This window comes from Dendrobates tinctorius, unplaced genomic scaffold (assembly GCF_039654945.1).
Source record: "Dendrobates tinctorius isolate UK_male_01 unplaced genomic scaffold, ASM3965494v1 ptg000065l, whole genome shotgun sequence".
Classification (NCBI taxonomy): domain Eukaryota; kingdom Metazoa; phylum Chordata; class Amphibia; order Anura; family Dendrobatidae; genus Dendrobates; species Dendrobates tinctorius.
Genome location: NW_027361733.1, coordinates 19389791 through 19414696, shown reverse-complemented (window position 1 = coordinate 19414696; position 24906 = coordinate 19389791). Strand labels below are relative to the sequence as shown.

The 24906-nt window shown below is 50.0% G+C and overlaps 1 protein-coding gene and 1 long non-coding RNA gene across 5 annotated transcripts in view; one reads left to right on the top strand and one right to left on the bottom strand.

Annotated features, from left to right (window-relative positions):
- Positions 1 to 16876, bottom strand: part of RTF2 (replication termination factor 2) — a 63184-nt gene extending 46308 nt beyond the window's left edge. For 2 of the 4 annotated variants that reach the window (XM_073580672.1, XM_073580673.1), the window contains exons 1-5: positions 16687 to 16876; positions 15486 to 15580; positions 14678 to 14771; positions 14217 to 14353; positions 9951 to 10029 (exon numbers count right to left, since the gene is read on the bottom strand). In XM_073580672.1, coding sequence (XP_073436773.1) covers positions 9951 to 10029; positions 14217 to 14353; positions 14678 to 14771; positions 15486 to 15580; positions 16687 to 16755 — 474 coding nt within the window. In that variant the 5' untranslated portion in view covers positions 16756 to 16876. The remainder of the gene's footprint in view (positions 1 to 9950; positions 10030 to 14216; positions 14354 to 14677; positions 14772 to 15485; positions 15581 to 16686) is intronic. The other 2 variants (XM_073580670.1, XM_073580671.1) reach the window with 1 other exon arrangement.
- An 86-nt stretch (positions 16877 to 16962) lies between these two features.
- Positions 16963 to 24099, top strand: LOC141094746 (uncharacterized). The gene is made up of 2 exons (XR_012233166.1): positions 16963 to 17115; positions 22951 to 24099. It is a non-coding gene; the product is annotated as an uncharacterized lncRNA (long non-coding RNA).
- The last annotated feature ends 807 nt before the right edge of the window (positions 24100 to 24906 follow it).

Genomic DNA, 24906 nt, shown 5'->3' with positions numbered 1-24906 from the left:
GTAAGTAACCTTGGTGTTTTCCCGTCTCCCATGACGGCACACATGAGACTTTTGTAGAATAAGACACCATTAGGGAGGGACCACCGCTTGCAGCACCCTTCTACCAAAGGTTAGGTCAGTAAAGGAAGATAGATCAAGTCGGTAGTGCTTAAAAAAAGGTAGAAGGTGAGGACCAAGTAGCGGCTTTACAAATTTGCTCAATCGATACCTCAGCCTTCTCTGCCCAGGAGGTAGCCACGGCTCTGGTGGAGTGAGCCTTGATGCCTTCTGGAACCGGAGCGCCACTTGCAGAGTAGGATAACATAATGGCCTCCCTGATCCATCTGGCAATGGTACTCTTAGCTACCCCGTGCCCTTTTCTACTACCCTGAAAGGCTACAAAAAGGGACTGATCTTTCCTCCACTGACTAGTTATTGATATATACTGTAATATGGCCCTCCTTACATCTAATGTATGGAACTTTTGCTCCCCAGGGTTTCTAGGATTATTACAGAAAGATGGCAAGGAGATTTCTTGAGTCCTATGAAACTTTTAGACTACCTTGGGGAGGTAGGCCGGGTCTGGTCTTAGAACCACTCGGTCATCCAACATCTGCGTATATGGAGGGCATATACAGTCATATGTTAAAGTTTGGGCACCCCTATTAATGTTAACCTTTTTTCTTTATAACAATTTTGGTTTTTGCAACAGCTATTTCAGTTTCATATATCTAATAACTGATGGACTCAGTTATATTTCTGGATTCAAATGAGGTTTATTGTACTAACAGAAAATGTGCAATCTGCATTTAAGCAAAATTTGACCGGTGCAAAAGTATGGGCACCCTTATCATTTTCTTGATTTGAACACTCCTAACTACTTTTTACTGATTTCCTGAAGCACTAAATTGGTTTTGTAACCTCATTGAGCTTTGAACTTCATAGCCAGGTGTATCAAATCATGAGAAAAGGTATTTAAGGTGGCCACTTGCAAGTAGTTCTCCTATTTGATTCTCCTATGAAGAGTGGCATCATGGGCTCCTCAAAGCAACTCTCAAATGATCTGAAAACAAAGATTATTCAACATAGCTTTTCAGGGGAAGGATACAAAAAGTTGTCTCAGAGATTTAACCTGTCAGTTTCCACTGTGAGGAACATAGTAAGGAAATGGAAGAACACAGGTACAGTTCTTGTTAAGCCCAGAAGTGGCAGGCCAAGAAAAATATCAGAAAGGCAGAGAAGAAGAATGGTGAGAACAGTCAAGGACAATCCACAGACCACCTCCAAAGACCTGCAGCAGCATCTTGCTGCAGATGGTGTCACTGTGCATCGGTCAACAATACAGCACACTTTGCACAAGGAGAAGCTGTATGGGAGAGTGATGCGAAAGAAGCCGTTTCTGCGAGCACGCCACAAACGGAGTCGCCGTTTCTGCAAGCACATTTGGACAAGCCAGTTACATTTTAGAAGAAGGTCCTGTGGACTGATGAAACAAAGATTGAGTTGTTTGGTCATACAAAAAGGCGTTATGCATGGAGGCTAAAAAACACAGCATTCCAAGAAAAACACTTGCTACCCACAGTAAAATTTGGTGGAGGTTCCATCATGCTTTGGGGCTGTGTGGCCAAAGCCGGTACCGGGAATCTTGTTAAAGTTGAGGGTCGCATGGATTCAACTCAGTATCAGCAGATTCTTGACAATAATGTGCAAGAATCAGTGACGAAGTTGAAGTTACGCAGGGGATAGATATTTCAGCAAGACAATGATCCAAAACACCACTCCAAATCTACTCAGGCATTCATGCAGAGGAACAATTACAATGTTCTGGAATGGCCATCCCAGTCCCCAGACCTGAATATCATTGAACATCTGTGGGATGATTTGAAGCGGGCTGTCCATGCTCGGTGACCACCAAACTTAACTGAACTGGAATTGTTTTGTAAACAGGAATGGTCACAAATACCTTCATCCAGGATCCAGGAACTCATTAATAGCTACAGGAAGAGACTAGAGGCTGTTATTTTTGCAAAAGGAGGATCTACGAAATATTAATGTCACTTTTATGTTGAGGTGCCCATACTTTTGCACCGGTCAGATTTTGTTTAAATGCAGATTGCACATTTTCTGTTAGTACAATAAACCTCATTTGAATCCAGAAATATAACTGAGTCCATCAGTTATTAGATATATGAAACTGAAATAGCTGTTGCAAAAACCAAAATTGTTATAAAGAAAAAAGGTTAACATTAATAGGGGTGCCCAAACTTTAACATATGACTGTAGATAGAGCTTGCAGGTCGCTCACTCTACGGGCCGATGTTAAGGCTACCAGTAACACAGATTTAAGTGTGAGTAATTTTGGCGACAGCTCTAATAATGGTTCAAAGGGATCCTTGGTTAAAGCCTCTAAGACTAGGTTGAGGTCCCAGGGTGGTATCTTTGGGATAATGACCGGCCTAGACCTGCCACTAGACTTTATGAACCGGGACACCCATCTATTGGCTGCTAGGTTGCAGTTATATAGGGCCCCCAGAGCTGAGACTTGGACTTTGAGGGTGTTAGTGGCTAACCCAAGTTGCAGCCCCGACTGTAGGAATTCTAGAATAGGTCCCACTGGAGCTACATCCCCTAAAGGTTCCCCCAGGAAGTCTAGGAACTTTTTCCATGTTCTACAGTAGATTTGGGATGTTATAGGTTTCCTACTTTTCAACAGGGTGGAGACTAACCCTGGAGAGAATCCCTGGCGACTCAGTAGCACCCTCTCAAATTCCAGGCTGCTAGATGGAAGCCTTTCACCTGAGAGTGGACCACTGGTCCCTGGGAAAGCAGGTCTGGAACCTCGGGTAATATCCATGGATCTGTCACTGACATGAGTCTCAGAAGGGAGAACCAAGGCCTCCTCGGCCAAAATGGAGCTATAAGAATTATTCTCGCTCGATCCTCCCTGATTTTCCAGACCACTACTGGGACCATTGTTATCGGGGTGAATGCATAGGCCAGGATAAACTTCCAGGGTATTTGTAGGGCATCTACTGCGAAGGGGTTTTCTCTTGGATTTAGTGAGCAGAACTTCCTGACCTTTCTGTTGCGTGCGGTGGCGAACAGGTCTATTTCTGGTTTGCCCCAGGCTTGAGCTATTTGTTGGAAGACTTGGGGGTTTAGGGACCATTCCCCCCTGTCTTAGGTGCCTGCGACTCAGGAAGTCTGCCTGTGTATTCTCTACCCCCTTTATATGCAGTGCTGTGATGGATAACAGATTTTGTTCTGCTAATTGGAAAAGTATATCTGATATTTCCATGAGGCCCCGAGATCTCGTTCCCCCCAGGTGGTTGATGTAGGCTACCACTGCTTGATTGTCAGTCACGACTCGAGCGTGGCGGCCCCGAAGCAAGGGGAGAAAATGTTTCACGGCTTTTTCTACTGCGCATAGTTCTTTTATGTTTGAACCGTGATCCCTTTCTAGCGAGGACCAGGTTCCCTGTATTGAGTGGGATCTTAGGTGTGCTCCCCATCCCGTGGCACTCGCATCGGTTGTGATGATGTCGTCGACTGGTTTTTGCCACGGAACACCGCCTGTTAGATGCTTTTCTACAGTCCACCAGAGCAGGGAATCTCTTACAGCCACTGAGAGACATGGTTCGCCCTCTAAATGCCCTTTCAATTGTTTCTGTGCTGACAGAACTTTCCACTGTAGTTGTCTTAAGAGGTACTGTGCCCACGCTACCGCGGGTATGCATGATGTCAACGAGCCTAAAAGGGACATTGCGTTTCTCAGTGTCGTAGCTGGCCTTTGTATTGCTGTGTGAGCTAGGCCCCTTATCTTGGTTACCTTGTTCTCTGGCAGGAGGCAGCGTTGTCGCTCGGAGTCCAGTATTAACCCTAGGAAGGATTGCACCCTTACTGGTGTTAATCTTGACTTGGGGATGTTTACTATCCATCCTAGTCCTACTAAGGTTGATATCACTTCCTTCACTTGGTGTGTGCAGTAGGTCTCTGACCTCCCTACGACAAGAAAGTCGTCCAGGTATGGGACGATCACTATGTCCCGGGAACGAAGAAAAGACATTACTTCGGCCAACACTTTGGTGAATACTCTGGGGGCTGTGGACAAGCCGAACGGAAGGGCTGTGTATTGGTAGTGTGTTACCTGACCTTGGACATAGAGCGCTACTCTCAAGTATTTTTGATACTCCCGATGAATCGGGATGTGATAGTAGGCATCTTTTAAGCCTATCACTGCTACGAGGCAGTGCTGGAACAGGATCTTTGTGGCCGTATTGACTGACTCCATTTTGAAGGAGCAATTGTCTACCCACTGATTGAGTCTCCTCAGGTTGACTATGGTTCTCCAAGACCCGTCTGGTTTTTGTATTAAAAAGAGGGGGGGGGGGGGGGGGGAGTAAAACCCCCTTCCTTCTTCTTGCACTGGGACTTCTTGTAGGACTTGTTTTTGCACTAGTCCCAGGACTTCTGTCTCCAGGGCCAGCTGCTGCTCTTGGGCTCTCCTTCGGGGTGTCATTATAAAGGTATGCCTGGGCGGACGGGTGAATTTTATTTTTAAGCTGTCCTTGATAATGTTTAGGAACCATGTACTGGGGAGATATTTGCCCAGGCGGAAAGGAAGAGAGAAAGCCTTCCCCCTACCTCCGACCTGATGTCATTGGGGAGATTTTTTTGGAGAAGTAGAGGGCCCTTTAAACATATAGCCCGATCCTCTCCTTTCTTTAAAGTCCCAATTTTACTTATCTCCCATGGGACGCCCCCTGTTAAATCTTCTCCTCCGAAAGGGCTGCTTTTTGGGTTCTCCAGGAAATCGGGGAAACCCTTTCTTCCTATCCCCCGCATGTTCCAAAATTTCCTCCAGTTTTTTTCCGAAGAGGAATTGGCCATCACATGGAATGGAATAGAACATAATCTATGTTTTGATGGCAAATCTCCTGGAAACCCTTTAAGCCACAGGGCTCGTCTTGCCGCATTTGACAGGCTTGCTGCTCTGGCTGTCAATCTCGCGGAATCTGCAGAGGTATCCGCTAGGAAAGCCGCTGCTCCATGTACCAGTGTCAGATTAGACAGTATTTCATCCCTAGGAACTCTATCCTTGATCTGGTCCTCTATTTGTTGTAACCAGACCATCAGGGCACGGGCGGTACAAGTACCAGCTATCGCTGGTTTTAATCCACTTGCTGAAGCTTCCCAGATATGCTTCAGGAAACCGTCTGCTTTTATCAAGCGGGTCTTTCAGCACGCCAGAGTCCTCTAATGGTATGGATACCTTTTTGAGGATTTGGCTACGGCTCCGTCAATTTTTGGGACTTTTTGCCAGGTCTCTGAATCCTTTTGCTCAAAAGGGTACCTCCTTTTTGATGTAGAAGGCAAGCCCCCTGACCTCTCAGGTTTGTTCCATTCCCTGTCAATTAAGGCCTTTATCTTATCGTTTACAGGGAAGGTGCGTTTTTTCCTTTCCTCCAGTCCTCCAAACATCACATCCTCCGATGATTTAGGAGTCTTTTCCTCCTTAAGGCCCATAGTAGCCCTGATAGCTTTGACCAGCTTTTCCACGTCCTCTGTTGGGAAGCACGGACGGCCCCCTATATCGCTGTCCGAGGATGATTCTGAGGACTGAGAAGAGGAAGGGGAGGTGGCGGGGGATCTGGATCTTTCCCGACCTTTCTGCACTAGCGAGGCCTCCGAATCAGAATACCTTCTACGGCTTTTTTTATCCTTTTTAAGGGCTGCCTTTAGGGAGCCTTTTACCTCCTGCTGTATTAACGCCTTAAGGCTAGTCACCAAATCAGGTGTTTCATCCTGTATGGTTTTGTTTATACAGTCAACGCAGAGGTCTCTTTCTGCCAGCGGGTGTTTGCCTAGGGCGCACTCTCTATTCTTTATTTTGCCGCTAGATTTCCTCGACCCCTAGTAATCAAACAGAAAAAATGGAACACTGTTACCAGAAGGGTGACATTCACGTAGATCACTCACCACCGCTGTCACTCAGGGGTACCGATCTCGGAGGCTCCTCAGATGCACTCGTGACGTTTCTTCTGGACGTGTCAGAGTCATGCCGGTCGCGTTTACGACTGCCGCTCCCACTTGAGCGGCTGCTCCTGGTATGCTGGCGGCTCGGCCTGGCATCTGGCGAGAGCTCTTGCTGCTGCTCATCCTGCCCCACTTCCATTGTGAAGCTTTGGGCATGAGTGCGTCTTCTGTGGTCATCCCCCTTATAAGGGGGATCCACTGCACTCTCCGCCTCCTCCGGTTACCTCCACGTCGCCGGGATCTTCCTTTCCCGGCAGGCGTTTTCCTGATGGGCGCCGCCATCTTGGATTTCGGCGCCTCCTCCGAACATCAGAGGGGCGCAACCTGGAAGCGGCTGCTCCTGCATTCGTGGCAGAGGGCGGCGTGGCAGCCACGGCAGAGCCCCCGGACCCCGGGCCGTGCTGCTCCTACGCCCGCTCGGACGCTGAGCCCCCGGGAGACTCGCGGACGGCGCTTCCCCCTCCCGACGCACAGCGCCCAGGACCCCGCCTGTTCTTCCACGCCGGCACGGGAGAGAGGCAGGTACGTGCTCCATCTTCAGCACACGAGTCCCTGTCAGGACAGGAAACCCAGCTGAAGCGAGGGAGAGGTACCGCCCTTTTATCTTCAGTAGGGTTCCTGTCCTGGCTGGGCGGATCCCGTCTCTCATGTGTGCCGTCATGGGAGACGGGAAAAAATGGCTTGTGCGCTCATGTCGTAAACCATCACTTCTTTTTCCAATAAACCATAATTTATTTATTTGGGATTTCAATGATAATATATGCAAAATGAATAAGTGGAAATGTAGATAATACGTATACCATATTTTTCTGACTAAGAAGCACTTTTAAGCGAGATAACATCTTGCTGAAATTTGTGTGTGTCTCATAGTCCTTGAAAAATCAACCACACTCACACGGAGACCTTGGAATTTTAAATTATGCTGATTTTTATTGATGCAGAATAAGTCACCGTGGTGCTGGCTAGGGGGACAGAAAGCGATAGGAAATGTTTTTTACATTTCGACCCATCCCAGGTATTTTTCAAATAGTCTCTGTGTCCAGAAGGCGATGCAGGAGAGGTGAATAGCGCAACATGCGATCCAGTGTCAATGTGTGACACAGACGTAGGCTCGCGCAGAAACACGTGTTGGGGCTGGAGTAATTTTAATAGGACTAACACATGGGTACAGATGAATTTTGACATTTATATATTATATATGAGGCTCCATTTACTGACCTCAGTCATATTTCTTTACTTTGCTGCATAGGACTAGTTGTTCAGCCTTGATTTCAGATTACTCATTTGTGTTTTGTCATATTGGTCAGCTGTCATCTTTTCCATTTTTCATTCATTTAATAATATTCCTATTGTTTGTTCATATATCTATATTGGAGACTACTTACTCCCACTCACCATTTCCACCTGCTGTGTTTGTCACCCACCAGTGTTCCCCCTATTTTAAACATTTGTCTATTATCCATTGTCTGTATTTATCTCAATACATTTATATTAATCCTTCTTTTGACTGCACACATTTTGTAGGTTTTTATAAATGAAAAACATTACACACGTAAGACACCAGACACATAGTTCATTCCAGAATAAATGTTCTTGTGCTCTTTATGACCCTCGGTACAAAACAACAAGAAAAGTAAACTGTATTGGCCCCTCGTCAGGGCCCTATTGGGGACAGTATAGATGCCCTTTGTTTGGAACAACTCTCCTCCACTCATACCACTTTGGAATAGACCATTACCCCACTCTCCTACCCTAGAGAACCAAGAAACGAGCACAAACATACACCACCAGCTCCACATCATCACAGAAGTCTTATTAATATTTTCTATTGTCCAAACTTGGGTGCATCTTACAGTTCAAAAGTACAGTAAATGTTATATGCCCTATGTCGCAACAACAAAGTAATGTACACAGTGACTGCACCAGCAGAATAGTGAGTGCAGCTCTGGAGTATAATACAGGATGTAACTCAGGATCAGTACAGGATAAGTAATGTAATGTATGTACACAGTGACTCCACCAGCAGAATAGTGAGTGCAGCTCTGGAGTATAATACAGGATGTAACTCAGGATCAGTACAGGATAAGTAATGTAATGTATGTACACAGTGACTCCACCAGCAGAATAGTGAGTGCAGCTCTGGAGTATAATACAGGATGTAACTCAGGATCAGTACAGGATAAGTAATGTAATGTATGTACACAGTGACTCCACCAGCAGAATAGTGAGTGCAGCTCTGGAGTATAATATAGGATGTAACTCAGGATCAGTACAGGATAAGTAATGTATGTACACAGTGACTCCACCAGCAGAATAGTGAGTGCAGCTTTGGAGCATCATACAGGAAGTGGCGGAACCAGTTTGCTGTGTGTGTGTTTCGACTAGAGAGCGCTCTTGGGAAGGGAGGTAAAGTTTTCCATCCAGGACTTTTTGTCTGCCCCCTTCCCAGGAAAGAAGGCTCATTTTGGGACCGGCCTCTGGGGCTGGGCCCCCGGCTCCCACCTCCTGGTCCAGGCCAGCAGTGGGTAGGATGACTCCCATTCCGGCTAGGGTCACAAGATCTAGCCAAAGATCAGGCAAAGGATCCAGCATGAAGACCCGCAGGACCCCCGAGGCCATGGCCGCGGCAGCTCCTTCCCCCAGAGGTAGGTCGAGTACGAGCAGGGGTACTGCAGCGGTGCCCCTTGATTGGGGCACCAAGGTAGTGAAAGAAACCACCGTGGGCTATGGTTCCCGCATCCATGTGCATCTCTGAGAGTATGAGGATGCCTCAAGGAAGCTAAAATCCTTCTGGGGGGAGTTGAGGGTAGCTAAGAAGAGGTCTGACAGGGCCTCCGGCAATAAGAAGGCCGAGCTATCCGCCATGCTCAGGAAGCTAAAAAAATCCATACAAGACCTGGGTAACCAGCAGATGTGAGTTCCTGGCCGTCAGCGGGCCCTTCTGCAAAAAGCTGGAGAACGACGATGTATGATGTATATGATGTACGTACGCACACAGTGGCTCCACTGTCTATGTGTATTATATAGCTGGCTACATATAAGAGCAAAATGAACGGCACTAAGGTACTCCTACTCACTCCTGAAAAAAGATCCTTTGTAAGTCAAAAACACATCGGTGATGAACAACCGGTTCAATGGTGCTTGCAAGCAAGCTTCCACGTGTTTAACGCGAAACGGCCATCGTCCTTCTGTGTTCCCTGTATGCCTGCACGTACCTAGCCCGATTTAAACCTTGTCCACACTGTTGATGGCTGAATAAAGGACTGTGGTTTTGTAACTTATCCGGTGAGTGCTGCATCTTTGCGTCTTTCGTGTTGGATATTATATAGCTGATCCATGGGCCTTCTATTACGGTACTTTAATGTGTGCAAACTCTAAATCGCTGCGGAATATGTTAGCGCTATATAAAAATAAAGATTATTATTACTTTGTGCTGGCATACAATATTGCTTGTATTATAATTATAACTTTTAGCCACCATTGTGCATTCAGTGTAAACATTAAGTCTGCATTTACAGACTGTGGGTAAATCTGTGCCTGCTGAAGGCATGCACCTAATAGTAACATAAGTGAATCGCATCAGAGAGTCTCCTGGAATAACAGCGCAGGGCTATGCTGCCTCCGCCGCCAGGGAGCAATCCCAGAGGAGGAACAGCTAATGATCTTACAGAACATAAAAGATTAGTAAAAAGAAACCCTAGCGACGGCCACAGGGGAATGTCCCACAGTTTACACGGCGGCTAAACCACTTTGTGTTACTATAATAATTGCACCTTGGTACAAAGTGACAGGGCTGTAAAGCAATGCTGCATTGCCCTGCTACAATCACTATCCTGCAACCGCCTGCTAAAGCAGTACACTAATCACCTGCTGACACTTACTGATGTGCACCACATTTCTGACAATGGGGAAAGACATTACAAGAAGACGCCTACCTTATGGCATACGTCCGTCTTGATCTCTTTTAACGCTCTCTCGGAGAATACACAGCCGCAGTGTCTCAGCACGCAGAACCTGGGAGAAAGAGGACACATTACAGAAAATACTTACACCTAAACAAAACGTGACCAGCCAGACTTGGAGCTCCAATAAGCTATATTCACAAATAGCAGATTCACTGCAGATCTTCCTTAGGCTTAAAATCCATCCAATATACGAGAATAGGTTTGTATCAGGTGCACGTATCAAACCAAACACCATCCAGATGGATTTAACAGTCAGAGAGCTTACTGCAACAACTATGCCATGTATGAGCTGTTTAGCATTACTCTCCGCGCCGTCTTACCACCACTGGTGTAGGGGGCTGGACACTAATGCAAATCAATATGCCCCCCATGCCCTGCATAATATTTTGATCACCCTCTAGTGTAGATAAGACACAGCTGAAACAGAGCTGATCGTTACCAAGTGTGTAAGGAACGCGCTATACACAATTTATACTGCTGGTTTAACAGAAAAACGCAAATCTGTGATTCACTGTAATTACACGTTATGACCTGTAGATGTCACTGATGCTGTGCTCTTGTCCTGCTATGCTTCTCTATGAAAGCCAACCACAGCTGGCAACAAGAATCCATTTTAGGACTCGCTCACAGGAGTGTACACCATGGCCGAGTGCAATGCGATGTTTTATCAGATAGCACTCAGACCAATGTTACACTATGGGGTAGTGCCAAATAGCACAGGAGTCGGCATGGAAAAAAAAAAGAAAAAGTTACAGCATGCTGCGAGTGCATTCTTAAATCGGACCATGCGCCCCCATACAAGTCTATGGGTGCGTGGAAATCATCGGACTCAGACAATACAGAAGATGGAGAAATTAATCCCTCATCTTCTCTACACCTGTGCTCGCAGGAGAGAATCAGATCACTCAGATGACACTGCTCTATGGGTACCGCCACACATAGCGACTCACCAGCGATCCCGACAACTATATCAACGTGTCAGGATCGCTGGTGAGTCTCTACATGATCGCTGGTGAGCTGTCACACAGACAGCTTCACCAGCGATCAGCACCAGCGACGCCGAGCACGCGGCGTTGCTGTGTACTTTAGTTACCAGTGCGCTGATGCAGGGAGCTGGTAACTAAGGTACACATCGGGTTTCTAAGGGACGTGCGTCACTTAGAAACCTGATGTGTACCTTAGTTACCAGCTCCCTGCATCAGCGCGCTAGTAACTAAGGTACACAGAGGGTTTCTAAGCACCGCACGTCCCTTAGATACCCGATGTGTACCTTAGTTACCAGCTCCCTGCATCAGTGCGCTGGTAACTAAGGTACACAGAGGGTTTCTAAGCACCGCACGTCCCTTAGATACCCGATGTGTACCTTAGTTACCAGCTGATCGCTGGTCTCCCGCCTGTCACACGCAGCGATGCGTGAGGGCCAGCGATCAAAGAAATGTCCAGGGCTTTCCAAGAGCGATCAGCGAAACCGGCAGGGGGCTGGTCGCTTATCGCTGTCACACACAGCGATCTCGCTGGTGAGATTGCTGTTGCATCACAAACCTTGTGACTCAGCAGCGATCTCGCTAGCGAGATCGCTATGTGTGACGGGGCCCTAACTCTAGCAGAGTTTCATCTGAGTGTCATTAGCATAATTGGACTGATTTCTCGCATGACGGAACACACGGCTGTCTGACTGCAGCCTTTTAGGGCGCAGCAAGAAGCATCTGCCATCCAGCTATATGTATCTATGGACAGGGCAGCAATAGAAAAGCCTCTGTCATGCTGTATTCATGCTCACAAATGGTGCATTTCTCCACCATCACAGACATGACCCTTATTCAAAGGGAACCTCTAATAACATTTCCCACGTAAATTGGTTTCAACTAAACAATCATTAGAGTTGGTCTGAATCGATTCGCAGGACCAGGTCCAACGGCAGTATCGATGATCCGTGTAAGCTAGACTTGAGCCCTAAAACTAAGTCCAACTTCCTTTCATCAGTGGTTTCTCTTTTGATCAGCCGGTCTGGCACAACGTCACATGTGCGTCATGCTGCAACGATGACATTATGCCAGACCGGCTAATTATAAGAAGCTTTGCGGACGCTGATCTCCCAGGGCTCCTGTGCAGTGGCCATAGATTACTGACCTGGGTCCTGCAAATGAATTTACACCCACCCTACTAACTGTGGTAAAAGAAATGGAACAGTAGGTAACTTAAGTTCTCCGTGAATAAGACCACTCTTCGAGGTATTCTGGTTGAAAAAAATGTATCACCTATTCACAGGATAAATGATAACTGCTAGATCGGTGGGGGTCCGGCTGCTGGGGCACCTTTATCTGTTAGAATGGAACATCAGTGCCTGTGCTCGGCCACGGCTCCATTCATTACCTGCATCCAGCTATTATCGCAGTGTGCACTGCCACTCCACTTCAATAAGAAGAAAAGTGAATGAGAATATCCTTTTTCCATTGAGTAGACGAAAACCGGGCACACTTCCCAAAACTAACTTTGTTACAATTGTACCCAGCCTAAGGCCTGTTTCACACATCCGTTTTTTGTGTCCGCCAAACGGATCCGTTTCCGTTTTTTGCCGCAAACGGATGCAAAGGGATGTTTCTTTTTTTAAACGGATCCGTTTTTTGACGGATCCGCGGTAACCGCTAATGGAAGTCTATGGAACAAAAAAACGGATCCTCCAAAAAAATGGCGGATCCGTTTTTTGACGGAAACCGACGGATTTTGACGGATTTGAAAAAACGGAAGTGTGATCCAGGCCTAAGCAATCCTGTGTGGTTGAGAGGATCTGTCAGTTCTCAAGAAATGTTTATCCCCCTCCCGACATGGCCAATTTCCATTTTTTATGTTTTCCTCCCCTTCTTTCCGGAGCCATAACTTTTTTATTTTTCTGACCACATGGACATATGAGGGCCTTTTTTTTACTGGACAAGTTGTACTTTTGAATGACACCACTCATTTTATCTCGTAAAGTACTGGAAAATGGGAAAAAAAATTCCTAGTGTGGTGAAACTGCGAAAAAAAAAGAAAGAAGCAATTCTGACATTGTTTTCACAGTGTACATTTTGTGGTAAAAATGACCTCGTAATACGACCCTGCCCATTAGTATGATTACGGCAATAGCAAACATGTCCAGTTTTTATTTATATTAGTAGTGGAAAAAAACTGAATTTTTTAGAAAAAAACCTTTTCTTTTTCAGTAAATGAAGCTATATGACGGGACAATTTTTTATTGATACTATTTGGGGATAGATATAACATTTTGAGCGCTTGTTACAGCAATTTTGTGGTAGTGCAGCGACAAAAAAAAATAATTTTGGCGTTCTTGAATTTTTTTTCCATTTATGGTGTTCATTAATCTGATTAACCATTTCATATTTTGATAAATCAGACATTTGTGAATGTGGCAATGCTACGTGTATTTTTTTTTTTATTATCCTTATTTTTAATGGTGGGGGTGATTTGAACTTTTACGTTCTTCATATTTTTTCCCACTTTTCACCGCTCTTATTAGTCCCCTTAGGGGAATTTGAACAGTGACTGATCGCTTGTGTTATACACAGCGATGCCACAGTACTGCTGCACATAGCAAAAGTAAAGGTCTCCTTTGAAGCCAGGCCACAGGTAGGGTTTCAAGGGAGCTTCGTAATGACAAGCACGGTGGGTTTTCAACAGACCTTAAGCTGTCATAGCAACCCATCAGCAACCCGCGATCACGTCACAGGTAAACCGATGAGGGCAAGAATGACGTGCCCCCTTGTCGGTGTGCTGTTAACATTGAGGTCAGAGTTTGGTAGTGGCATTTAACAGGTGTTGCACCACCCGCGATTGTAAAAGCCAGGTCCAGGGTGTAATACACAGCCATTACCTGGGGAGTATGGTACTACCTCATGGCAGGATCCTGCTCCATAAACCCGCTACTGATTTGTGATGTACATGTATGGTGGATGTCGGTAAGGGGTTAAGTAAAACACTTGCATTCATAATTAAATAATTCTGGAACATCTTTCCTTAGTCCTCTGTGATGTTCCGCTGATATTTCTGTTTGTAGCAAACCCTTATCAGGGAGAGATATTAGATCAGGATAGGTTTTTAGCCAATTGATGTAAACAGAAATAACAATAGTGAGTATTTGGGATGCACAGTATAAAAGGTTACAGAACACATCACTGTACCGTGATCCGGCTTTATATACATAAAACCAATATTTCACAATGGTTTTCATAGATCACGTACCGGTGTTTTCCGTTCATTTCCAGACCCACAACAGGGCAGATGAACTGTGCTCGCTGATCGTCATATTTGTCGCCTTTCGTGTTGCCTTTGTCGCCTGTCCATGCCGGGTTGTCACTGAGATTGAGCTCAATCACGTTCTATCAGGAAACAACAAAATTATTACATGAGCTAAAGCTGAGCTGGTCGGTATTGCAGGAGGTGCAGGGCTCATGTCAGATGCTGTACAGTGCTTCTTTGTTCTTCTGATTTTCTCACACTGATTTTGTAACCTGCGACAGTTGTGAACAAAGCCCGAGAGCCTCTGTCACAGGTTACAAAATCAGCGTGACAAAATCAGAACAAATAAGGGATGTGAGGCAATAGCACAAGCAGAGTCTCCACTAGGGAGGAGTCAGACAGTAGCTAATGTCTCCTACAATGCACGTAATTAGAGCCTGTACAATAAAAAGCAGGTGCAGTACCTTGATGCTTTTGATGTGAGCAGCAGAATCCGCGTGCGGTTTGTCCGTGGATTTGTCCAGTAAGAATTCAATTACAGCTTCTTTATTGTACAACCTGAAGAGATATAAGGAGATAAAGTGCCTGTTGTTTACCATAGCGATGGGACACACATTGACACGACTCCTTATAGCATTATGGAGCCTGGCGCTATTCTAAATGATGACCAGACATTTAGCAGCACAAATGAGAATTACCATTAATGTATCTGAAATGAAAGATAAAAAATCTCTCCGTCTTCCTAACAGTATAATAAAGGTGATTGTATGAGACAAACTAGCAGCAGTAAGGGTAGGATGGGTTTCTAAGGGTGAGTGCACACGCTGCGGATTGGACTGTGGATTTTTCAAAATCCGCAGGTCAAAAGACCTGCAGTTTATCTGCGGATTAGCCTGTGGGTTCACACCTCTACAATGGAGAAGGTGTGAAACAGCTGCGGATTCCGCACAAAGAATTGACATGCTGCGGATTTGAAACCGCAGCAAATTCGCAGCATGTGCACAGCGTTTTTGTTTTTTATTGATTTTAATGGTACTGTACAATGCAGCAGAAACTGCTGCGGATCCGCAGGGCCAAAACTGCTCCGGATCCGCAGCAGAACCCGCAGCGTGTGCACATACCCTAAAGCTCTGGAGGTAAAGAAGCCTACGATCAATCTCTATACTTGATTTTTTCTTATGTGGGGACCAGTAATGACAGCAAGCAGAGATCTAGTAATGAATGGAAACAAAAAGATTGAATATGTAAGGGTTAGGCCTTGGTGGTCCGCACCTTCCCAGCTCACAGGTCACGATGGGCCTCTTCAGCTTCTCCTGGCTCAGGGTGCAGTAATACCAGCGGGCGACCAGCTCTGCGTTCTTATCAATCTGCAAGAGACAAGAAAGGACATCAGCTCTGAGCAGATTAAACATTCATTAAGCTGTTTCTTAGTTACTTCCGATCCCAGGAAAGCAGAGCGGGAACTGACATGTTCACTACTACATGTGCTGTATAATGAAGCACTCAACAAGCAATCCGGCACTCCACAAAAGGAAAGCGCTCACATATAGCGGCACAACTCGGCATGATAGCAATTCAGTAGTCAGAGAAAACCAGGTTGTCAAATAAGGTAGGTGAACACACGGGGGGGAATAAGGGAGGACCCACCAGAGAGTAAGCGCACAAAGCCGAGGGGCCACCAGAGGGACGGGACGCATGGCGCAGAAGGGCCACCAGAGGGACGGGACACAGACCCTTCACCTTCTTCGGCCCTTTCACCAGTTAATGGCGCTTGGGGATGGTTCCTCCGTCACAACCCATCTCACGACTCTCAGCGACCGACGAGAGGGACGGGACGCACGGCGCAGGGGGGCCCACCGGAGGGACGGGCCGCACGGCGCAGAGGGGCCCACCGGAGGGACGGGCCGCACGGCGCAGAGGGGCCCACCGGAGGGACGGGCCGCACGGCGCAGAGGGGCCCACCGGAGGGACGGGCCGCACGGCGCAGAGGGGCCCACCGGAGGGACGGGCCGCACGGCGCAGAGGGGCCCACCGGAGGGACGGGCCGCACGGCGCAGAGGGGCCCACCGGAGGGACGGGCCGCACGGCGCAGAGGGGCCCACCGGAGGGACGGGCCGCAAGGCGCAGAGGGGCCCACCGGAGGGACGGGCCGCACGGCGCAGAGGGGCCCACCGGAGGGACGGGCCGCACGGCGCAGAGGGGCCCACCGGAGGGACGGGACGCACGGCGCAGAGGGGCCCACCGGAGGGACGGGACGCACGGCGCAGAGGGGCCACCAGCGGGGGAATGATTAGGCACAAACAGAGGACAGCAAATGAGGTAAGATGAAAATATGGAGGTAGCTTGGAGATGGAACATATAAGGGGACCACTAATAGCCATATATATGGTATAACCCCGTGTCAGCAGCCTGCCCCTCGCCAGGACATGGTGCCACCACAGCTCAGGACACAGACCCTTCACCTCGTCCTCACCTTCTCCACCTTCTTCGGCCCTTTCACCAGTTCATGGCGCTTGGGGATGGTTCCTCCGTCACAACCCATCTCACGACTCTCAGCGACCGACCACAACAAACTCTGATCGGAAACAGAACTACTTCCGCTTCCGGCGTAAGGTGACGTATTTTCCCGTTCATGCTGTACCTCGGTAGATGCTAGACTGTATGGGGCTGGGCTCCTTCCAGGTGTGATGTCAGTTCTCGGGGCGTGTCATATGGGGGGCGTGTCATATGGGGGGCGTGTTCTGACAGCAAAGGCAGGAAGAGAAGACGCCATCACGTGTCTCTGCCGTCTGGTGCAGGGAGAAAACCCTCCATTACACACTGTCTCTCTGGTGCCGGCGGCTGTGAGCAGTGTGGAATGAGGTCAGCGGCATAAGTGACAGGAGGGTTTAGTAATTAACAGGTTGGTGCACGCTGGTGGGGGTCTGGTTGGGTCCGGGGGGGTTAATGCATGCTTACGGGGTCTATTTGGGGTCGGGGGGGGGTTAATGCACACTTTTGGGTTCTTTGGGTAGGGGTTAATGCACGCTTACGAGGTCTTTTTAGGGTCTGGAGGGGTTAATGCTTGCTTGTGGGGGTCTGCTTGGGCTCCCAGGGGGGTTAATTCATGCTTGCAGGGTCTATTTGGGTTTCCGGGGGTTAATGGTTGCTTGTGGGGTCTTTTTGTGGCAGGGGGCTTGGGGTATAATGCACACTTGTGGGGTCTGGTTGTACTTCGGGGGGTACTAATGCATGCTTGTGGGGTCTGTTTGGGGCAGGGGGGTGGGGGTTAATGCACGCTTACGGGTCTGGTGGGGTCGGGGGGGGTTAATGCATGCTTGTGGGGTCTGTTTGGGTAGGGGTTAATGCACACTTACAGGTCTTTTTGGGGGGTTAATGCCTGCTTGTGGGGTCTGTTTGGGGCAGGGGGCTTGGGGTATAATGCACAATTGTGGGGTCTGGTTGTACTTCGGGGTGTACTAATGCATGCTTGTGGGGTCTGGTTGGGCCAGGGGGGTGGGGGGTTAATGCACGCTTGTGGGGTCTGGTTGTACTTCGGGGGGGTTCTAATGCATGCTTGTGGGGTCTATTTGGGGCAGGGGGGTGGGGGTTAATGCACGCTTACGGGTCCGGGGGGGTTAATGCATGCTTGTGGGGCCTGGTTGGGGGTGGGGGGTTAATGCACGCTTGTGGAGTCTGGCTGTACTTCGGGGGGGGGGAACTAATGCATGCTTGTTGGATCTGTTTGGGGCAGGGGGTTAATGCACGCTTACGGGTCTGGTGGGGTCCGGGGGGGTTAATGCATGCTTCTGGGGTCTGGGTGGGGGGTTAATGCACGCTTGTGGGCTCTGGTTGTACTTTGGGAATGTACTAATGCATGCTTCTGGGGTCTGTTTGGGGCAGGGGGTGGGGGTTAATGCACACTCTGGAGGTCTGTTTGGAGCAGGGGGTGGGCGTTAATGCACGCTTGTGGGGTCTGTTTGGGGCAGGGGGGTGGGGGTTAATTCATGCTTGTGGGGGTCTGGTTGTACTGGGGGGGGTTACTAATGCATGCTTGCGGGGTCTGATTGGGGCAGGGGGGTGGTGGTTAATGCACGCTTGTGGGGTCTGGTTGTACTTCGGGGGGTACTAATGCATGCATGTGAGGTCTGCTTTGGGCTCCCAGGGGGGTTAATGCACGCTTGCAGGGTCTGTTTTGTCAGGGGGGTGGGGGTTAATGCACACTTGTGGGGTCTGCTTGAGCTCCCAGGGGGGGTTAAGGCTGGCTTGTGGGGTCTGTTTGGGTCGGGGGGGTTAATGCACGCTTGTGGGGTCTGGTTGGGTCCTGGGGGGGTTAATGCACGTCTGAGGGGTCTGGTTGGCTCTCTGGGGGGTGTTAATGCACGCTCCCGGGGTCTGGCTGGGTACCGGGGGGGTTAGTGCACGCTTGTGTCTGGTAGTCCCGGGAGAGGGGGGTTAATTATGCACGCTAGTGGTGTCTGGTAGTCCCGGGAGAGGAGGGTTAATTATGCATGCTTGGGGTGTCTGGTAGTCCCGGGAGAGGAGGGTTAATGATGCACTTGGGGTGTCTGGTAGTCCTGGGAGAGGAGGGTTAATGATGCACGCTTGGGGTGTCTGGTAGTCCCGGGAGAGGGGGGTTAATGATGCACGCTTGGGGTGTCTGGTAGTCCCGGGAGAGGGGGGTTAATGATGCACGCTTGGGGTGTCTGGCAGTCCCGGGAGAGGGGGGTTAATGATGCACGCTTGGGGTGTCTGGTAGTCCTGGGAGAGGAGGGTTAATGATGCACGCTTGGGGTGTCTGGTAGTCCCGGGAGAGGAGGGTTAATGATGCACGCTTGGGGTGTCTGGTAGTCCTGGGAGAGGAGGGTTAATGATGCACGCTTGGGGTGTCTGGTAGTCCCGGGAGAGGAGGGTTAATGATGCACGCTTGGGGTGTCTGGTAGTCCCGGGAGAGGAGGGTTAATGATGCACGCTTGGGGTGTCTGGTAGTCCCGGGAGAGGAGGGTTAATGATGCACGCTTGGGGTGTCTGGTAGTCCCGGGAGAGGAGGGTTAATGATGCACGCTTGGGGTGTCTGGTAGTCCCGGGAGAGGGGGGTTAATGATGCACGCTTGGGGTGTCTGGCAGTCCCGGGAGAGGGGGGTTAATGATGCACGCTTGGAGTGTCTGGCAGTCCAGGGAGAGGGGGGTTAATGATGCTTGTGGGGTCTGGTTGGGGGTTAATGCACGCTTGTAGGCTCTGGTTGTACTTCGGGGGGGGGTTCTAATGCATGCTTGTGGGGTCTATTTGGGGCAGGGGGGTGGGGGTTAATGCACGCTTACGGTTCTGGTGGGGTCCGGGGGGGTTAATGCATGCTTGTGGGGTCTGGTTGGGGCAGGGGGGTTAATGCACGCTTGTGGGGTCTGGTTGTACTTCGGGGGGGGGGGGGTACTAATGGATGCTCGTGGGGTCTGTTTGGGGCAGGGGGTTAATGCACGCTTATGGGTCTGGTGGGGTCAGGGGGGGTTAATGCATGCTTCTGGGGTCTGGTGGGGGGTGGGGGGTTAATGCACGCTTGTGGGCTCTGGTTGTACTTCGGGGGGTACTAATGCATGCTTGTGGGGTCTGGTTGGGCCAGGGGGGTGGGGGGTTAATGCACGCTTGTGGGGTCTGGTTGTACTTCGGGGGGGTTCTAATGCATGCTTGTTGGGTCTATTTGGGGCAGGGGAGTGGGGGTTAATGCACGCTTGTGGGGTCTGGTTGTACTTCGGGGGGTGCTAATGCATGCATGTGAGGTCTGCTTTGGGCTCCCAGGGGGGTTAATGCACGCTTGCAGGGTCTGTTTTGTCAGGGGAGTGGGGGTTAATGCACACTTGTGTCTGCTTGAGCTCCCAGGGGGGGGTTAAGGCTGGCTTGTGGGGTCTGTTTGGGTCGGGGGGGTTAATGCACGCTTGTGGGGTCTGGTTGGGTCCTGGGGGGGTTAATGCACGTCTGAGGGGTCTGGTTGGGTCTCCGGGGGGTGTTAATGCACGCTCCCGGGGTCTGGCTGGGTACCGGGGTGGGTTAGTGCATGCTTGTGGTGTCTGGTAGTCCCGGGAGAGGGGGGTGGTTGATGCACGCTAGTGGTGTCTGGTAGTCCTGGGAGAGGAGGGTTAATTATGCACGCTTGGGGTGTCTGGTAGTCCTGGGAGAGGAGGGTTAATGATGCACGCTTGGGGTGTCTGGTAGTCCCGGGAGAGGGGGGTTAATGATGCACGCTTGGGGTGTCTGGCAGTCCCGGGAGAGGGGGGTTAATGATGCACGCTTTGGGTGTCTGGCAGTCCTGGGAGAGGGAGTTAATGATGCACGCTTGGGGTGTCTGGCAGTCCAGGGAGAGGGGGGTTAATGATGCATGCTTGTGGGGTCTGGTTGGGGGTTAATGCACGCTTGTAGGCTCTGGTTGTACTTCGGGGGGACCTATGCATGCTCGTGGGGTCTGCTTGGGCTCCCAGGAGGGTTAATGCGCGCTTGCAGTGTCTGGTTGGGTCCCGGGGGGGGGTTAATGCACGCTTGCCGTGTCTGGTTGGGTCCCGGGGGGGGGGGGTTAATGCACGCTTGCCGTGTCTGGTTGGGTCCCGGGGGGGGGGGGTTAATGCACGCTTGCCGTGTCTGGTTGGGTCCCGGGGGGGGGGGGTTAATGCACGCTTGCCGTGTCTGGTTGGGTCCCGGGGGGGGGGGGTTAATGCACGCTTGCCGTGTCTGGTTGGGTCCCGGGGGGGGGGGGCTAATGCACGCTTGGCGTGTTTGGTTGGGTCCCGGGGCGGCGGGGGGGGGGAGGTTAATGTACACGCTTGCAGGGTTGGGTAGTCCCGAGGGGGGGGGGGGGGGGTTAATGCACGCTTGGCGTGTTTGGTTGGGTCCCGGGGGCGTGGGGAGGTTAATGTACACGCTTGCAGGATTGGGTAGTCCCGGGGGGGGTTAATGCACGCTTGAGGGTTCTGTTTGGGTCCTGGGGGGTTAATGCACGTTTGTGAGGTCTAGTTGGGCTCTTGGGGGATTAATGCACGCTTATGGGTTCTGGTTGGATCTCAGGGGTGGTTAATGTACGCTTGTGGGTTCTGTTTGGGTTTCCGGCGGGATTAATGCATGCTTGTGGGGTCTGGGTGGGCTCCTTACTGTGGGGGGGATTAGTGCACTTTTTTGTGGTTTGGTTGGGCTCCAGGGGGGGTTAATGCATGCTTTTGGGGTCTAGTTGGGCCCTGGGGGGTTAATGCACGTTTGCGGGGTCTGGGTGGACCCTGCATTAACCCACCCCAGAAGCCCACCAGATCCCACAAGCGCGGTGGGTATAATGCACGCTTGTGTGTCTGGTTGGGCTCATGGGGAGGGGGTTAATGCATGCTTTTGTGGTCTGGTGGGCTCCTTGGGGGTCTAATGCAGGGCCCAACCAGACCTCTCAAGCGTGCATTAACCCTGCCCCGGGGCCCTACCAGACCCCACAAGCATGCGTTAATTGACCCCCAGAAACCCAACCAGACCCCACGAGCGTGCATTATCCCCAGTAGGGCACCCCGGGGACAAACAGACCCCACAAGCGTGCATTAACTCCTCCTGGTCTGGTTGGGATCTTGGGACAGGGGGATTTAATTCACAATTGTGGTGTCTGAGTGTTTTGGGGACTTGATGCTTGGGCAACGGGGCCTGTCTGCATCTGTTGTGACTTGAAAGGGGTGGACTGGTAGGGCTTTTTGTTTGGGGAAGAGGTGCCATCTGGTGGGGGTTTGATGGGGAAGCTGGACATCCGATGGGACTTATGCTGGGAGGGGTTGGACGTCCGATGGGGGTTTATGCTTAAGGGGGTTGGACGTCCGATGAGGTTTATGCTGGGGAGGGGTCAGGGGTGGACGTCCGATGAGGTTTTATGCGGGGGGTGAATGTCCAATGACGGTTTTATGCTGGGAATGGCATCCAATAGGGGCTTAGGCTTAAGGGGGGTGGACGTCCGATAGGGGCTTAGGCTTAAGGGGGGTGGACGTCCGATAGGGGCTTAGGCTTAAGGGGGGTGGACGTCCGATAGGGGCTTAGGCTTAAGGGGGGTGGACGTCCGATGAGGGTTTATACCGGGGGGGACGTCCGATGGGGGTTCATTCTGGGGGGTGGACGTCTGATGGGGGCTTATGCTGTGGGGGCGTGTGGACGTCCGATGGGGGCTTATGCTGTGGGGGCGTGTGGACGTCCGATGGGGGCGTGTGGACGTCCGATGGGGGCTTATGCTGTGGGGGCGTGTGGACGTCCGATGGGGCTTATGCTGTGGGGGCGTGTGGACGTCCGATGGGGGCTTATGCTGTGGGGGCGTGTGGACGTCCGATGGGGGGGTTTAAGCTGGGGTGGCATCCGTTGGATGGTTTTGCTTGGGGGTGGAGGGTGCATGATGGGGATTTATGCTTGGGCGGGCATCTGATGGGGATTTACGCTTGGGGGAAGGGGGCATTTGGGCTTTGATGGGTTTATCCTGTGGGGTCCACTGATTAGTGTGAGGTGGAGGTTTATGATTGGACAGGGGAGGGGGGGTTACCCTGTGTGGTCCTCTGGTTGGTGTGCGGGGTGGTAAATGCTTCATTGGGGCACAGAATAAACTATGGTTGTATGCTGCTTATGCTAGGAGGGTACACCACCAACTGGCATGAAGCTAATCCGGTTTAGCTTAGTGTCAGTAGGAGGCAGACATGGGTCCGGACCACCCAGGCTGGTTTCTGCCTTAGGTCTTGATTTTATTAACGATTTCCCTTTTTCTTTCAGATATGGCTTTTAAGGGCGACAGAGTGGAGTTATCACTCTGATCGCCCACCTAGAATTGTCACTACCATATCATCTGTGGTCTACGACGCAGGGCCCTAACACATCAAGAGTGTTTGCGGTTTTCTGGCGGACAGTCCTTGCCACTAATCCCCTACCCTCTCGCCCCCCCCCCCAGAGCCAGATAGAGTAGTGAGGGAAGACAAATCCGTTACCTGTCAGTCGCCCGAAAGTCTGTGTAAAGGTTAAGATTTTAAATCTTCAGGACAGATATATCCTACCAGGCAGTGAGGGGGCTCCATTAAAAAAATGAAGGGACAAGACAAATATGTCCTAGTTTTCCCCTGAGCAATATGGACATCTCCTGGGGAAACCTTCCTATTCATGCGGCCTCCACGTTTGACAGAGGCTCCTGCGACCCTACTCTTAAAAAAAATAAAATCCAGGCTCTTGTCTAGCCTCTGGTGGCCGGGCCACACCGCCAGCGCCCTGAACAATCATGCACGCCAACTTTCTAGTGCTTCTTGCCCTCTACCTATCAGGGTAAGAGTACTTTTCTTCTGCAACAGAAGACTAAACTCCTGCTTCCCAAGAGGTGCACAGTCCAATTGTGGTTGTTTCGGAAATGTTCAGTCCAAAAAAGCAACCAACAGGACAACTCTCCTACCCGCTAGGAAAAGAAGCCTTCCTTCAGGCCCAACCCCCTCCTGGCGTCCACAAACCCATCAGCGCTGGTCTACTATGCCTGGATCTAGCAGAATCCCTTTGGCATGACGGGGCGTTCCCACCTTGGATGTCTCTCAGGGTTGGCTGCCGTTTCCTTCACTATTCAAGACTGGTATTATGATATCTGGTCCCAGACACCGGAAGCAGGCCCCGGGGGGCTGAGCCACAGACCCATCAGTCCTGCCCGCATGCACCAACAGCATATTACAGTTGTACAAAACATAAGAAATGCATTACATGAAGCAAGCAAAAGTTTTCAATGCAAAAAAATGCACTTTTATAAAATTAAAGGTTTCGATATATGTAAGAATGTTATTTAGCCAATATTTCTGTAAGTAAAAGTCTGAGATTTCTGTGGGAAATCTTAATTTGTTCCTCTTAAACTGGTTCTGAATGTAAATAAAACATTGCTCTGATTTAAGTCTCCATGTTGTAATTTAGCTTTTTATTTTATGCATGGACAAGCCCATGATGCATCTGTGTAACACATGGAAGGTGCTGTAATAACTGGGTTAGGCTAGTTTCACACTAGCGTAGCTACACGCAGCGCACGGCGCCCCCTCCGGTCATCTCCTCCTACTATCGCACATCGCTGCAAGCGATCTGCGCACCCTATCTTTAGCATAGGGTGCGCAGACTGTGCGCTAGTAGGATTTTGTGTGCGCTGCGCTCTTTTGATGGTACCCCCGAGCGCCCCAAAATGCAGCATGGTGCGTTCGGCGCACCGTCAAAAGGGCGCAGCGCACGCAAAATCCTACTAGCGCACGATCTGCGCACCCTATGCTAAAGGTAGGGTGCGCAGATCGCATGCAGCGATGTGCGATAGTAGGAGGGGCGGGGCTTAGCTGCACCGTGCGCTGTGTGTAGATACGCTAGTGTGAAACTAGCCTTAGGTAAACCACTTTTGAGACGGTGAAGTTCACTTGTACAAGCTGCATAGATGCAAGCCTGCCTAAAGGGAACATGTCACCAGGATTCCCCATAAAAAAACGATACAAACTGGTGTGCATGGAGCATGTAAGCGCACGTTCACACTGGCCACTGAACAGAAAGAAAAAAAAACACAAACATGATTGAATACCCTGCAGTAAATGGCATAGTGCATGAAAATAATATAGGGGATTTAGTTAACATGTTCTTTATTTAAAAAAAAAAAAAGCCAAAGCCATCCCACCACTTCATGGTGACATAATTGGGACAGTCCTAACTAATAAAAACCTTACCGCTTTGACC